Consider the following 15,778-nt stretch of genomic DNA (forward strand, 5'->3'; position numbering starts at 1 on the left):
AAATATATAAAGCCTTCATATTTAACTTGTACTTCTGATGGAGGATACTGACGGTTCTCTGGAAGCAACGCATCGGTCGTCAGACAGGCGGAGCTCTCGCTCTATCTCTCCTCCTCCCGCAGCAGCAGCGGCAGCATGGCATCGTTATTTCTAAGGTGTCCCCCCAGCCCCCCCACACCCCACACCCCTCCCCCCACCCCACCCTCCCTCGTGGGATACAGACCGCTATTCTCAGACCCCCAGAGTCGAACAACTGTGGCCTTATAAAAAAGGACTGAACGCAGCGACGGCGCACATTTCAAGTGGAAAGACCGAATGAACTGCACGCGCATTTGGATGTAAGCTTTCTGTCCCGGGAGAAAGAAACAAAAACACGCCACTTGCTGTAAGTAAAACAACAATACAACTTTCTTTAAAAAAAAATATACATGTATATATTTATATATATATGTTTGTTTGTTTTTTGCGTCGGTTTTACACATGTAACATTTGGGAGAAACGCGCTGAGCGTCAGCAGAAGGTTTTTTTTTTACAGGGTTTTGGGGTTTTGCATCTTTTCTCTCAGCATCTGCTCTGAATAAAGCTGCTTGTTCCGATGTCCAGCAATCCGGTCTAGCATTGGAAAGATAGGTTGTTTTTGGGGGGGGGGGGGGGGGGGGGGGGGGGGGGGGGGGGGGGGGGGGGGGGGGGGGGGGGGGGGGGGGGTCGGGGGGTGGTTTTGTTTCACCGAGACCGGCTCGGGTTTTTATACAGATTTTTTTTTTCTCCACCAGGATGAGGTCCTTGATGGGTTTTAGGAGCCCAGTTTCAAATTCACGTTTTCATTTATTCATTCAAGTCGCAGCCGAAAGGACTTCACGGTGTCATTTGTAATAGCAACATGAACGTGCTTTAGACATTTGGGAGATTATAGAAGTGTTTGCAATAGAGTTGGGTTTCCCTGCACGTGCCACTGTCTCCTGTTTGTCATATTTGTCCCTTTTATCTCATTTTGTTGTCCAGTGCCGTAACGGAAACACATAAGGCCCCCCTGCAGAATAACCCTGAGAGCCCCCCCCCCCCCCCCCCCCCCCCCCCCCATATGTAAGGGATAATGTATTGTCCGGCGGTCATTATCCAAAGATAAACGAACAGGACCCAAGCTTTTCTTTTGAGGGAAATTTATTCAATCAGAAAAAACAGCTCAAACAGAGAACAAATGTATTCCAACAAACTAGGGCCTATCAAACAGCTCAAACAGAACATATGTTACAACAACATAACAGATATGCCTACATATAGTCGATACACCGGTAGGCTACTTTCTACAGGTTTGCATTTGAATACACTTGTGCGCGTCTTTTAGCAAATCTGTGTGCAAAGTCTTTAACCACGCTCTTTACATCTAAACTGCGCACATTTTTTATTTCCCTGATGGCGAACTCTAACGGCTGTCTTAAGGCAAGCACCTGGTCTGGGAAGTCCGCAGATAAGTCGAGTATTGCTCAGCAAGGGCACTCGCTGACTGGTACATATCATTGTCTGACTTTGACAGGAGTTCTCGTGGGCATAGGAACCCAGACCTCCTTGCCACCTCTTGCATTCCACTGAACCTACGGGTGACCTGTGTAATGGCTATGTCTACAGTCTGGTAAAACACTGACACTTTAAAGTGATCATCGGGATCCAGCAGCCTCTCATCCTCGCATAACTCATCGAAATGCCTCTTGGTGCGCCTGGCGCGTTTTTGAAGAAATGTGGGAGAAATGCCATCATCGGCCAGAGTCGATGATGGCTGCCGATAAACCGGTTGCCATGTCTCAGACAGAATCTGCCCATGTCCGTAACAGCTACACCTGGGCCAGACATGGCAACGGTGAAATGTGCCAAAGGTGGCTCACATTTGGCCGCGTCGAGCCGGAACACACAGCCGAGTCAGTCGATACTTAGCCGCAATACGGCCGAGTCCGCTGGCTAGTGTTGGATTAAAAAAAAAAAAAAAAAAAATTGCCACGCGAGGCCCCCTGTCCCTGCGAGGCCCCAGTGCGGGGGCTGCGGGGGTGATCTCTATGGGCCTGTATAGGTCACGTTTTGACAGGCACTCCTTTAAACTGACACAACCCAGGAAGTTTCTGGCAAAGTGATACAAAAATTAAAAAAAGTATGTTTTTATTTCTGTCTAAATATTTACAGTCAAACAGGAAATTGGTAAGACCCCCCCCCCCCCCCCCCCCCCCCCCCCCATAGGCTGGACGAGGCAGAAACTGGCAACAACGAGACTCAGAAGATGACACCATCTCGCCTGTCTGAGGAGCAGGAGCAGCCCTGATGAATGTGGACTTTTTTGACAGAATATTTTATGGAGGCCGGCCCTCCACACCGGAGTGTAACTAGCAGCCGAATCCTCGCTGCCCTGCGGAAAGTGACACATCCAAGTTGCCTCGGGGCTTCAACAGGCAGCTCGGGAAGGAGATCGACCAATTAACTTATTTGGGGGGAGGGGGGGGGGATTTCACCTGGTTTTGAGACACTGGAGCAGCCAAGTGCACCCGGTGACACCACGGCCGAAGTGGGATTTCATCCACCGGCCTGTCTGGTGTTCTGCTGCTGGCCGTGTTGGCACTGGTTTGCTTCTTCTGCTGCAGGTTGACCGGCTCGCTGGCCCCCGGGCGAACCTGCCGGCTTTTAATTAGCCATCGGGATGTGTGGACCAGGGCATCGCTCCAAGTTTTGGAATTTCTATTATTTTTCAGCTTGTTATAGTACACGCAGTGAGTGGTAGTCGATGCTTGGTGGGACACACAGTTAGTGAAATAGGGCGATTTAGATGTGTGCACCCATCTTTATCAATACAAATAATAATTATTTCGGAATTTGTTGCGATGAAAGCATCTTGAGTTTCTCTCCGTACTTTACTGTTGGACGCGTCCAGTCAATCACCCGCTGTTAATCGGCTTTGTTATGGCCCCTTAAACCTCTCAGTGCGATGGAGCTCAATCCCATTAAAGTGACCTTGGCTATATGAGCGCCAGGAAAAAAAAAAGGACGCGTGTGTGAATAATTACAAATGAAAGGCTGGCTGGCCAGAACCCATCAGGGCCTCCCCCTGTTGTGACGACTTACGTTCGCAGCGAGGCCCCCCCCCCCCCCCCCCCCCCCGGCTTAACTTTACCAAGCCCTCCTTGTGCTCCTGCTGCAAAGCCTGATGGACCTGAGACGTTTACAGCACACGCACAAACATCCTCCACCGACACGGTGACATGAAAACAGGCCGACCGCCGGCATCCCCCCCGCCCCCCCCCCCCCCCCCCCCCCCCCCGCCTTAAATTGCCGTCTACATAGAAAGCCTGTGCGCGAGAGAGAGGAGGTCAGTGACCCCACGACTTCAATGTCCGTCACGTTCCCACAACTAAAGCGCCAGTGGAGTTGCCAGTTGTGTTTCCCTCCGTGAAAATGTGCTCATCATTTGAGTAAATACACATTAAACCGGTACGTCGTTTTCAGCGTGCCACAAGATGACTCAGACGTAATCACCGGTGTGTGTGTGTGTGTGTGTGTGTGTGTGTGTGTGTGTGTGTTCTTGTTCTCTCTCCAGCTGTGGGGCGACTGCAGACCGCCGTCCTCGAAGGTTCTCAAAGTGACACGTTTTCAGGCCGTCTGGAGTGACGCGCGTCAGCCGCACCGGGACGACGACGCCATGAAGGCGACGGCCCTGCTCATCGTTTGCTCCTGTCTGATTTCGGGGAGTTTCGGGAAGCCGCAATTCCCTGGTAAGTTACTACCGCTGTTAGTCGGCGACAACTAGATAAACGTCTGCTGTGGGGAGATGTTCAGGGGTTTCAGAGACTCGTTTTTGGATCCTCTCAACAAGGATTTTGATACGTGAACTTCCTTTTTCTTTTTTTTAGTGCTGCTGTTGTAAGAAAATAACAGGAATTTATTGTTTGAATCGATTTCTCTCAGAAAAGGATCACCCTGATGCTCTTCGGGAGATAGTTGTGCATTTATGAACTGTGTGAGAATATGTGAAATTGTTTGTCACTTTTTAGATGATTTGACTGATTTGGTGAGAATTAGAGCTGCGATGATTATTCAATGAGTCGATTAGTCAAAGTTGATAGTCAAAATATCGTTTCGGTCATTTTAAAGAAAAAAAACATTTTTTTTTGGTCATACATTATAGTATTTTGTGGGTTTTGGACCGTTAGTCCCATAAAACATGACACATGAAGAAGATACTATAGAACAAAGGAACGTTTTGGGGCTTCTTTTAGGCAAAATATCCCCCTACTACAATAACATCAACAACAATGGAGGGACTAAGATACTCTATCCAGTGGGTCTCTCTCTGAGATCATTTATTCCGCCCCTGAGGAGGCTGTCGTTTCCAGTTCTGGAAACGGTTCATGACCGTTTGTATGATCTACATTGTCGGTTCTCTCGAAGCCCTCAATTTTTACATTCGCCGACCAGTGTCGTGTTCTTTCCACTCGCAGAACAAGAGAAGGAACCCAAGTTTTGGAACACGTGGGCCCAGCGGACCCTGAAGAACGCTCTGACGCTGGAAACTCTCAACAGAAACACTGCGAAGAATCTCATCCTCTTCCTCGGAGATGGTGAGCCACAAAACCCTTTTTTTTTTTCTTATTACTGGCATTGTAAAGTTTCTCCAAATGCGGTGTAAATCCACTTAAAAGGTGTGAAAGGTTAGTGCAGTGAAGCCCATTAGAAAAAAGGCACCATTTTTTTTATAATGGATACGATTAATTACAGAGCCGTGCAGACAGTTTTATTGAAGCTGAAATGATGTCACAGAGGATCGAGTTATCCATCAGCAAATGAATGAGTATTTTTTTTTTTTTTTTAAATCACGCAGGGTGAATGAATAGCAGCAAACAAAACAACTGTGCTGCCACCAGATCACTGGGCTTCTGTCTGTGCCGGACCCGCTCATGGGTCACACAAAAACTTTTTATCCTCCATCTGGTCTCTCTCTCTCTCTCTCTCTCTCTCTCTCTCTGACTACAGCCACGACGTGACATTCTTGCACACTTGCTGCATGTCATGTCCTAGTGGAGTAGTTACAAAGTAACAGAAGTTACAAAAAGAAAAAAGTCTGTCTAACTGGAAACTTTTTGTAACACCGCGTTAGCTCAGAGTCTGTTAATTACTCATTCCCTTCACCGGCCCTCAGCCACTCCTCTGCCTCCGTCATTACTCATGCCCTACACCCTTATATATACTCCCATTCTTTCCCTTGTCCCCTACCAGTTGTTGTTTAGTCCTGTCGTTAGTTCCTGTAGATTCCCTGTGTAAATCCTGTGTGTCACTTTGCCTTCCAGTTCCTCGTGTGTTTTTTGTTTTTCTTCTCAGTAAAGAGTTCATTTGTTTCCTGGACTCCTGCCCCGTTTCCCCCAGCGCCTGAGCTTTTTGCCTCACCACACAACCCCCCCCCCCCCCCCCCCCCCACACACCCCGTGACAGTCGTGACAATATTAGGCATTGTCTGGCATCATGCGTCTTCAACTTTTATTTTTAAGTGATCAAACTAGACCTGAAGCAAATGGTTCCACGATTAGTTGTTTTTTTTTTCCAGCTTATACAATACAAGAAAGGTGTGGTTTTACCGGGGAGTATTTTAAACCGGCTGCACACATGTTCCCGTTTCCATCTTCAGTTGCAGGAAACGTCCTGCGTGTTACGGATTAACCGCAGATGTTCCTTTCTTTCTGTGGCCCAACGACTATCCGCTGTGTTTTTCTCTGTTCTTGTTTCTGGAATGTCAAAGAAAGCAACAAGCTTTCATTTGTTGCCACCCCCCCCCCCCCCCCCCCCCCTCCCTCTCTCTCCTCCGCTCTGAGGGGAAACTAATGCGATCCTAAAGGTGGGCCTGCTTTTGGTGTTTAGGGATGGGCGTTCCCACGGTGACAGCTGCTCGGATACTGAAGGGTCAGCTGAACGGACAGAGTGGAGAGGAGACGCAGCTGGAGATGGACAAGTTCCCCTTCGTGTCATTGGCCAAGGTCTGATTTATGATTATATATGTACAATGTGTTGATGTTGTCGTGGCCATTAATGGCTTCCCGACGAGGCCTGTGACCGTAAAAAAAAAGGGTTGTTCAGTGTATTATGTTACACATCTGGTAGAAAAGACGGCCAGGAATCTGAGAACAGTTTGATTATTTTATAACTCAAATACTGGCCTTCAATGAAGCAGAACTATGAGGCTGGCGGTAGTCTTTATTTTTCCTTCTTTATTCCCATGAAAAGACCAAAAAACAAACAATTAACTGATCCGCGTTTTCTTTGCAGCCGGAGCCTGAAAATAGTTTATAGACCTCCATCGTTGACCAAACATCCATAAAAAACACACACATGCAACTAATGCCAGCTCAAGGGTACTATTTTAATTTTTAATTAGTTGATCAAAAAGGCAAAATCAGGTTATAAAAACAAGTGCAGGAAAATGCCTACTATGGGAAAATCAATCTGACCTCTTCCATGGACTGAGAAGTTCCAGGAATGTAATAATAATACATCTATTTGGTTAATAATCTATTGGAAATCATCTTAACTGTCAGCGGTTTGTAATGCGTCAGCACACACAGGAGGTTTAAGGAGGGTCACGTATCAAAATAGATTTCCTGCTTGGGTTATATTTTTTTAAACACCGGATATTTTGGCTGCTGAGGTGACGCCGAGAAAACAGCAGGAATTTATTTCTTCAATATTTTCTCAGAAAAGTATCACCTCGCTGCTCTTCGGGAGATAGTTGTGTATCACTTTTAGATGATTTGACTGATTTGGTGAGAATTAGAGCTGCGATCGACGGAAAAGTAGGTAATAATTCTTTATATTTTTTAAACTAATTTCATTTTAATTAGAGGCAGCATCCAGTTATTCTCATCAGGTTACAAATACACGTGAAGAAGAAGGCCTCCTCTGTGAATACGATGGGGGAAACCAATCTGGCCTCTTACATGAACTTGTAATAATAATATAACAGGAATAATTGGCAAACCAAATCTATTTGGATAATCCACAGGAAAACAGGGTTTGGAGATTTGCTTTAAGTATAAAAAAAGTCGGACACAATAGCAATAATCTATGAATGTATGAACAAAGTGTAGAAAGGTGTGAAGAGGCCTAATTAATGAGGGTACCTGCTATGCGTAAAAACACTGTTCCTCCTGATAGTCAACTGGGAGAGAACTTAACACAATTTACACACAGCTGCAAAATTGAGTTGTACTATTAAAAAATAACAAAGTTTTTTGTAAATTTGGAGGCGCCCGATTGTGTGCATGAGCCGACGAGCCTTAAAAAAAACGCCCCGAAAGTCAAGTAAACAAAGACTTCCCATCATGACACACTCTTTATACTGAGTATGACACAAACATTGCTTCTCCATAGAAACACATTGTTGATTTTGATCTTTTATCTGGATTGCTCTGCAGACGTACAACACTAACGCGCAGGTGCCAGACAGCGCCGGCACCGCCACAGCTTACCTCTGCGGGGTCAAGGCCAACGAGGGCACGGTGGGCGTGAGCGCGGCCGCGGTCCGATCCCAATGTAACACCACGGAGGGCAATGAGGTCACGTCCATCCTCAAATGGGCTAAGGAAGCAGGTAGAGGGAGATTAAAATTCAATGTTTGCCAAATTGTTTACTTTTCAGGTGTTTTGTTATCAATCGTCATACGTTTTCATGTTCCGAGGAAAAATCCTTAATTGTGGTTGCAGTTGAATGCGGCGTTAATTGGAAAGTGTGAATACTCACTGGAGCGACTTGAAAGTGATGCTCTTAATACATGTTTTTTCCACTCTGCTCATTTCCCTTTAAACCAAAGTTATCCTCAGAGCTGATATCAACTTAACCTAAATTATTTATTGATGCATTCTCATTTAAAATTACAAGAGATACATTTTTTTTGACCCTCATACTTCTGGCCACCCCTTGCTATGAATTTTCGTCCGTGTTTTATTTATACATTTTTATTTTTTACTTTCCTGATGTGTTCGCATCCTTGATGAAAGCCGTCCCAAAGATAAATTATGCAATCTGTTTGTCGTATAATGCAGCAGAAGACAAAAACACACTACTACTAGGAAAGGACTAGGTTGGAATAAGTTAGAAGTGGGTGAGGGGGTCACAGATAATTTAAAAAAAATCAAATTATTCCTCGTGGACACACGGCAGGCTGCCGTTGACCTCCTGAGATTTCCATCAGGATTTTCCTCTGCTGGTCTTGTTTTTATGCTAATAAGTACAGGTTCATTGATAATTTGTGGATATTACTGTTAAAAATTGAATATTCAGACTATGAGCAAAACCAAAATTGTGATAAAATAAAATTGCAATGTGAAATACATATTTTCTGTTGGTATTTGGTGATATACTTTCTTTTTTTTCTTCAATCTAGTGCTCTTGAATTGAACTTTATGAGATGTGTTTTTTTTCATGCGATTTACAATTGCTTTCACAAGATAGGTTTAAACTATTGTAATACAATATTCACATGCCCATAAGTCCAATAAAATAGTTATTGGTTGCTATGCCGAGCTGTGGAGCGATCCCTTTTTTTTTTTTAAGAGAGGGGGGGGGGGACTAAATCAACACTCCTTGTTCCAATGCGACAAAGCATTCCAGTTTCAACCAAAGCACACATGAAGCTTCAGCACTCAAATTAGTATTTTGCAAAGATACAGTAATTTTAGAACATAATTCCATTTGTTTTGTGTTACTCTTCCTTCCCCTGCAGCTCAGCCAGGACACACTGCTCAAGAAAGCACAACAAGGGGATTAATCTAGCTCTGAAAATGCTCTTTGATAAATAAAAAGGAGCCCTTATTCAGACAGCCGTGTGTGTGTGTGTGTGCATCCACTTCAGGCAAGTCGGTGGGCATCGTCACGACGACCCGAGTCAACCACGCGACTCCCAGTGCTTCTTACGCCCACAGCGTGGACAGAGACTGGTACTCCGACAACGAGATGCCCGCTGACGCCCTGAAGGACGGCTGCAAGGACATCGCCAGGCAACTCTTTGAAAACATTCCCAACATTGATGTGAGTCAAAAGTATTCATTCGTTTTCTAACGCACGGCTTATATTCACGTGTCACGAGAAAAACCCTCCGAACCCTGTTTTGGTCGCCTGAGAGAATCCCAACATTGGACTAATCAAATAGTGTAAATAGTTTCTGGAGTCAAACATAACAGATCAAAAGGAAAATGTAGAGTTAATTATATGTTAATCCTGAAAGCCGTATCTCTAAAAAATAATTATTGAAACATATTGTTTGAAAATGTTAAAAAATGAAGTACTAATCATTGTAAACAAGCATTTTTACTTATTATACTTAAAATACTCTAACTGACTTTTAGATTTAGCTAAAGTGCATATTTAAGACCCCTTTCGCTTGAAACCTTCAACTTTTAGCTAGAAACCTTGTTTTCAAGTAGCTTAATTAGCTACCTACAGCTGATAAAAAAAATCAATTAAAAAAAGATTGCAACTTCTTATTCTGTTCTTGCGATTTTCCAGGTGGTTATGGGCGGGGGGAGGAAGTACATGTTCCCCAAAAACACGTCGGACGTAGAGTACCCCGGCGTTGCAAAGCACAGTGGCACACGAAAAGACGGAAGAAACCTGGTGCAGGAGTGGATTGACAAAATGAGGAATAAAGTAAATTTCTCCCCTCTTTGAACTTCTAAATATGGAAATGTAATTGGTAAGATAAAAGAGGGAGCAGAGGAGCAAAGTGACTGCAGCGCTCTCACATTGTTGCTGTGCTGTACATTTGTGTGTCTTTGCGCAGAGAGGTCATTATGTATGGAACAAGAAGCAGCTCTTATCACTGAACCCCACCAGCGTAGATTACTTATTGGGTGAGTTTTCCAGTCTCAGTAATTATGAAACTCTCATTGAAGTGTAAATGAAGAGCCAATACGTGTATGCATTTGCCGCAGGCTGATTTCTCTGCGTTTTAATACCCTATTTTCCTCTTTGAACCGTCCCTCCTGTTATCCCAGGTCTCTTTGAACCTGCGGATTTGCCGTACAACTTGGAGAGGAACACGGAGACGGATCCCTCGCTGACGGAGATGGTTGAGGTTGCCATCAAGATCCTGAGGAAGAACCCAAAAGGATTTTACCTGCTTGTCGAAGGTAAGTTTGGCTTTGAAATTGGAAGGTCGTCTTTTGTTTCACAAAGATCGTCTCCTGACTTAATCAAGTCTTAGTTTCTGTTGGAGACATTGCCGATTTCTAGAGTGAATATTCCTTGAGACAAGGAGGCCTTCTCATACAGCTGCAACCCAACATTATTGTTAGGATTATTTAGGAAATAGTCAAACTCGTTGGGAAAGACACTTGCTTGCTTTCTTTCTGAAACTTTGATGAACGGGAGGAGCTCAAGCTCAAGTGTTGAACGTATTAGGGATCTTTAGAGGCGTTTAGAGGTGGGTTTTTTTTTCCATTTAATTTTTATTCCACAAAAATAAACTCATTTGATCAATGACATCTGCTGACTTACATCAAAGTGGAAAACATGATTTAGTTTGTGGTTTGCCAGCAACGCTGTGGAGCAGGAAAAAAGAGAAACAAGGAAAAGCAGTTTTAAGAGACATCGTGAAGCCCTAAGAAAAAGGGTTCGTCTGCCATTGGTTCACTCACCCGGATGAGATTTCGTTCTGAGAGGCTTAACGTTGTGGACGTTGTTGGGAAGTCTTGGCAGGAGGTCGGGGACAGTGCCTGTGGAGTGGCAGACGTGGGGTGGTGGTTCCTATTTTTAAATAGGAGGACCCGGAGGTCCTAATTATTTGGGTATCACACTGCTCAGCCTCCAAGTTTTTCAGATCCAGTGGGAGCAATGCAGGAGGTGTGGGAGTGGTTTGCCCATTCAGTCTACATGTGTTTTGTGGACTTGGAGAACCTTTACGACCATGTTCCCCGGTGAGTCTTTTAGGGGGTCCTGGGAGAATATGGGGTACCAAGATCGTTGCTACAAGCCATCCTGTGTTGTCCCTCGTCATCGATTCTGTTTGGGATCTTCATGGACAGGATCTCAAGGCACAGGGGAGGTGAGTGTCCAGTTTGGGGACCTCAGACTTGCGTTTCAGCTCTTTGCAGAGGATGTGGTTCTGTTTGCTCCATCGGGCGGTGGTGACCTTCAGCGCACAGTGGGGCAGTTTGCGGTTGGGATGTGAATCGGTACCTCTGAGGCCATGGTTCTAGAAAACGGTGAATCGCTCCCAACGTTGAGGAGTGACGCGACTAAGGAAGTTAAATTGTCTTGTGAGGGTAAAATGGAGCGGGGCACGGACAGGTGGAATTAAGCTACCTTTGTGTGGTGGCTGGGCTCAGTCTTAAAGATAAGGTGAGGAGCTATTGTTACTTTGCGTCAGCTGAGGTGGCATCTGATCCGGATGCACTCATGGACGCCTCTCTTTAGAGGTTTTATGGGCACATTCAACTGATAAGCGGTCCAGGGACAGTTATCTTGCCTTACCTGGTCACACTTTGGAGTCCAACCAGGAAGAGCTGTAAAACATTGCTGTGGAGAGGGACATCTGCAAAGCCTGGAAGGCCTGCTGCTGCCCCTGTGATCCGGTCCCAAAATGGATGGATGGTTCAAATTTACGCTACAAACCTTGAAATTACTTTTACAAGGAGCATGTTTACAACAGCTTGATCCATTTGTTTCTCTATTTAAATAGGCATAATTCACCGTTAATATTGTCTGTGAAAAAGTCAAGAAGAAGGCAGCTTCAGCAGCCTGGCCCGTCGTCCTTCAGCCAGAAGATTACAGTTAGTTTTAACAGCAGCTATTTCCCAAGTCTTTTACTTTGCTGCCAACTTCACTTTACTTAATTATCCCTTGAAGGAAACACATTTTGCATCAGTTAAAATATAATTATAAAAGCCATAACATATCAAAGACAAAGCAGACAAGGACTCAAAGGCAGGATATATAAAGCTCTGAAAACGGAGAAATGTCATAGTTTGCGGCTTTAAATAATCTGGGGCGGCATATGGAGGAGCCTTTCTCACGAAAGGCCTGTATTGGTCTGTTCTCGTAATTATTATCATTGAAAACAAGTACTGAGAGATCTGTGAATGTTTAATCAGAACAAAACGAGATGCAGAAGGCACAGGAATGTTGTGGTGTTGCTAACTATGTGCACGAAGCATACAAACACCTGCAAACTATGACAGCGATTGTTCGGTCAGACTGAGCCAGAAAAAAAAGGGTTCCGACAGAGCGCTTGCCGGATCGTTGAATACCGTCCGAAAGAAGGCGAAAGAAGGCCCGCACACCTTTCTGACGGCAGAATAGCGGAGCCATTACAAAACCGACAATCTTACAAGCATGCCCTGTGCACGCGGCATTGCATCAGGCTTTATGGAGGGAAGACATTAAGCGCAGTTTGAACTTCCCTCTCAAGTCTTTTTTTAAAAATTCTTCACACTTGGACAACCAGCTCCGGTAATGCCTTCGAGAAAGACTTTCCGGGGGATCAAACGGCTTCAGACAGTGGTTGCACGCCATGTCATGAAAAACTGCTTTGTTGAAAGAATAGCCGCAGTGAAAGAGGAGGGGTAATGGGACATTTTAACAATACTATTCAAACCGAATATGTGGCCAGTAGTTCTAAAAACAAAGGATTTAAATGTCATTACGCAATATGGAGCTGTAGGACTGTTCACCTCCCTCACCTGTGTTGAGGGGGAGGTGAGGTAGAATAATGAATTACACTGCAGCCACATACTTGAAAATCCTGAAATCCAAAACCAACATAACAAGAGATACATGAACAATTATTAATGCTAATACACTAATACACTGTGTCTTTAACAGGAGGACGTATTGATCACGGACACCACGAGGGCAAGGCCAAGCAGGCTCTTCATGAAACTGTGGAAATGGACAGAGCCATCGGTCAGGCAAGCCTCATGACCAGCATCCACGACACAATGACAATAGTCACCGCTGATCATTCTCACGTGTTCAACTTCGGGGGCTACACGGTCAGAGGAAACACAATATTTGGTACGTAATGATGACGCATCCAGCTCTGTGTGTATCGTTGTCGTTCCGCATGTTTAGTGCCCGTAAATTACCTGTTCGGGTTCCGGCACTGTCGTGATGGCTCAATGCGCCCACAGGTCTGGCCCCAATGATGAGTGACGTTGACCAGAAGCCCTTCACCTCCATCATTTACGGGAACGGACCAGGTTACAAACTGGTTAACGGCGGGAGGGAGAACGTCTCCACCGTCGACTACCGTGAGTAAAAATCAATGAGGACAGAATTACACTAACTAAACTTCCTTGACTTTCAAGAAAAATAACTAAAAAATAAAATATTAATAATTTTCTTTTCTTTTCTATTATACATATATATATATATATATTTTTTTTTTTTTTTTTTTTTTTTTAATTTTTTTATTTTCTATTATATATATATATATATTCTCTTTTCTATTAGATATATACGAGTAATTATTTATATATATATATATATATATATATATATATATAAATAATGACTCGTAAATAATGACTTGTGTATATATATAAATAATAACTCGTAACACAAATTACTAGGTAATCCCAGATTAATGCTATATAACTAAAACTACAAGGTGTCCCGGGGAGTTTTCTTATGAATCAAAAATGTTTTCTGGAGTTGTGATGTGATGAATGCATTTCCTTTCCCATGAGACGTTTGAAAAGCAAACTTTTTTTTTTTTTGTCCCTTAACCTTTACATCCTCGTTTACTGTCGGTTTCTTCTTCTCCTTCCGTGCTTTGGTCCTTGTGCATTGCTTGGCTAGTTACCGCCTGTAGATCGGGTAAAATCGTGGAAAAACTTTACATTTACTTTTTCCTATACCATGCTCCAGGAATTAAAAAAACAATAACCGTTGTCCTCTTTGCCCCGGCCTCTCAGAGGACAGCAACTACCAGGCCCAGGCAGCCGTACCTCTGAGCATGGAGACTCACGGAGGAGAAGATGTGGCTGTGTTTGCTAAAGGTCCCCTGGCTCACCTGCTGCATGGGGTCCACGAGCAGAACTACATCCCCCACGTGATGGCGTATGCAGCCTGCATCGGCCAGAACAGGGAACACTGTTTCACAAGCAGCGGGTCTGCCGTCTTACGCCCCGTCCTCTCCAGCATGGCAACCCTTCTCACAGTCACCCGAATTCTGTGCTGACCTCCCTCTGGTAGTCCTCAACCTGTTAATAACCCCGTTTTAAACACTTATACGTTTTTAAGATTTCAATTAGTTTTGTTTTTTATTCTTCTAATTTTACTCTACGCTTTTTTTTTGATCATAGGACCACTGTTTCTGATTTTTTTTTTAATGAAAATGAATTGAGTAAAGCATAGGGATATCACCTTTTTAGGGCAGTTTAGGCAAATGTGTAAAATGTTACAGAATAATTGATCCCCCTTGATACACTGAAATGAAACGTGGTGTTGCAGAGATCGCCACAGAATCGGAGAACTCAGTCGTGATTTGTCTATCGAATAGTTAGTTTTTTGTTCAGGGTTTCAGGACCCACTGCGTCTCCTTGTAAAATGTAAACCCTTTAGGTTAGATTGAATTTGCAAATTGTTTGAATATGTTTCATATTTTAAATGTGCAACATAATCTACCTCATAAGCTTGCAAAAGATCTCTCATGTAATTATAGTGCGTTCAGAAGGGCACATTTCGATGGACAAAATTCGTGCCTGAACCAGAGGGAACTGAAGGTATAATTGGGGAAAAAAAAAAAAAAAGAGTAAAAGGAATATATTTCTTGTCATACACCTTGTGCATACACAGAAGAAGCCCACCTACCGTTGTTGTTTCCAATAACAGAAGTTGTAAAACCTCTTAACCAATAAAATAAACGTGTTCTGACCACCTTTTGTCTGTTTAGTTTCAACATTAATGGTTTCAAACGTCTCCCAAACATTCTTCATATGAGATTTTATATTTTAAAATGGTGCTTAGGAGGCTTGCAAGGGACCCAGGACTATGACCCTAAAGTCCAGTTACTTCGAGTGTGAACACGGTACCGGGTACGGTTCGTCAGTCTGTATCGGTTCGTGTGTACTCGGGTTACGGTTTGCATCAGGTGTGCAAACCAACCGGCCTAAAATACAGAACTGGACTGTTTTTGAACTGCTCCAAAGTCTGAATGCGTGTGTGCAGAACGCGCCAATTTAAATTCTCCGCATTGGCCATGGCTGATAACGTTGGGAAGGGAAGAGGCAAGAGGGTTTTAAATCTTTTTTTCACTATTTCTTTTACGGAGAAAAATGGAACAAAAATAATTGCGTTTCAGGAAAGGAATGATCTTTTCTGACTGATGGCTGAAAATAAGCGTGGGTTTTGTACGGACAATACTTCACTGTGACGGTCTAGTGTTGCGATTCGTCACGCGACAGAAATACCTCCGCGAACGCGGTTCTTAGAGCGTCACACGTGTCGCATGCTGTAATTTTCCATCTGCTCTATTGTGTGGAATGCCAGCGGACTGAAGCCGCTGATTCCTTGGCTTCATGCGGTCACTGGTCACCTTGCGAAAACAGAGGGGGACTCATGTTGGTTGAAGCATGAAACGGGGAGGTTCCGTGTAAAGCGGGTATGAAACGAAGACCTCGTACATTTGTACTCTTCTCAATATCTGCATGGGATCTACTGAGGCCCTCAGGGGGGGGGGGGGGGGGGGGGGCACTTCATGCTTTTATGTAGCCTCGCTTAGCTGATTTGAAAAAGTTCTTCTATTCCTCTCGGCAGC

The 15,778-nt window shown here is 44.2% G+C and overlaps 1 protein-coding gene across 1 annotated transcript; it reads left to right on the forward strand.

Moving 5' to 3' along the window:
• The first annotated feature begins 219 nt into the window (after window positions 1-219).
• alpl (alkaline phosphatase, biomineralization associated) lies at window positions 220-14,896 on the forward strand. Its single transcript, XM_034532780.1, has 12 exons — window positions 220-385; window positions 3,575-3,749; window positions 4,476-4,595; window positions 5,887-6,002; window positions 7,437-7,611; window positions 8,873-9,048; window positions 9,526-9,666; window positions 9,800-9,869; window positions 10,014-10,148; window positions 12,841-13,032; window positions 13,149-13,268; window positions 13,935-14,896. The coding sequence occupies exons 2-12, from the start codon at window positions 3,677-3,679 to the stop codon at window positions 14,198-14,200; spliced, it is 1,584 nt and encodes a 527-aa protein (XP_034388671.1). The 5' UTR covers window positions 220-385; window positions 3,575-3,676; the 3' UTR covers window positions 14,201-14,896.
• The last annotated feature ends 882 nt before the right edge of the window (window positions 14,897-15,778 follow it).

The sequence above is a fragment of the Cyclopterus lumpus genome, chromosome 5, assembly GCF_009769545.1.
Source record: "Cyclopterus lumpus isolate fCycLum1 chromosome 5, fCycLum1.pri, whole genome shotgun sequence".
In the NCBI taxonomy this organism is placed as follows: domain Eukaryota; kingdom Metazoa; phylum Chordata; class Actinopteri; order Perciformes; family Cyclopteridae; genus Cyclopterus; species Cyclopterus lumpus.

Coding starts and splice junctions, on each gene's coding strand:
- alpl (XM_034532780.1), top strand. CDS start 3,677: ATGAAGGCGACGGCCCTGCTCATCGTTTGCTCCTGTCTGATTTCGGGG. Junction 3,750..4,475: donor CGGGAAGCCGCAATTCCCTG/GTAAGTTACTAC, acceptor TTCCACTCGCAG/AACAAGAGAAGGAACCCAAG. Junction 6,003..7,436: donor CCTTCGTGTCATTGGCCAAG/GTCTGATTTATG, acceptor ATTGCTCTGCAG/ACGTACAACACTAACGCGCA.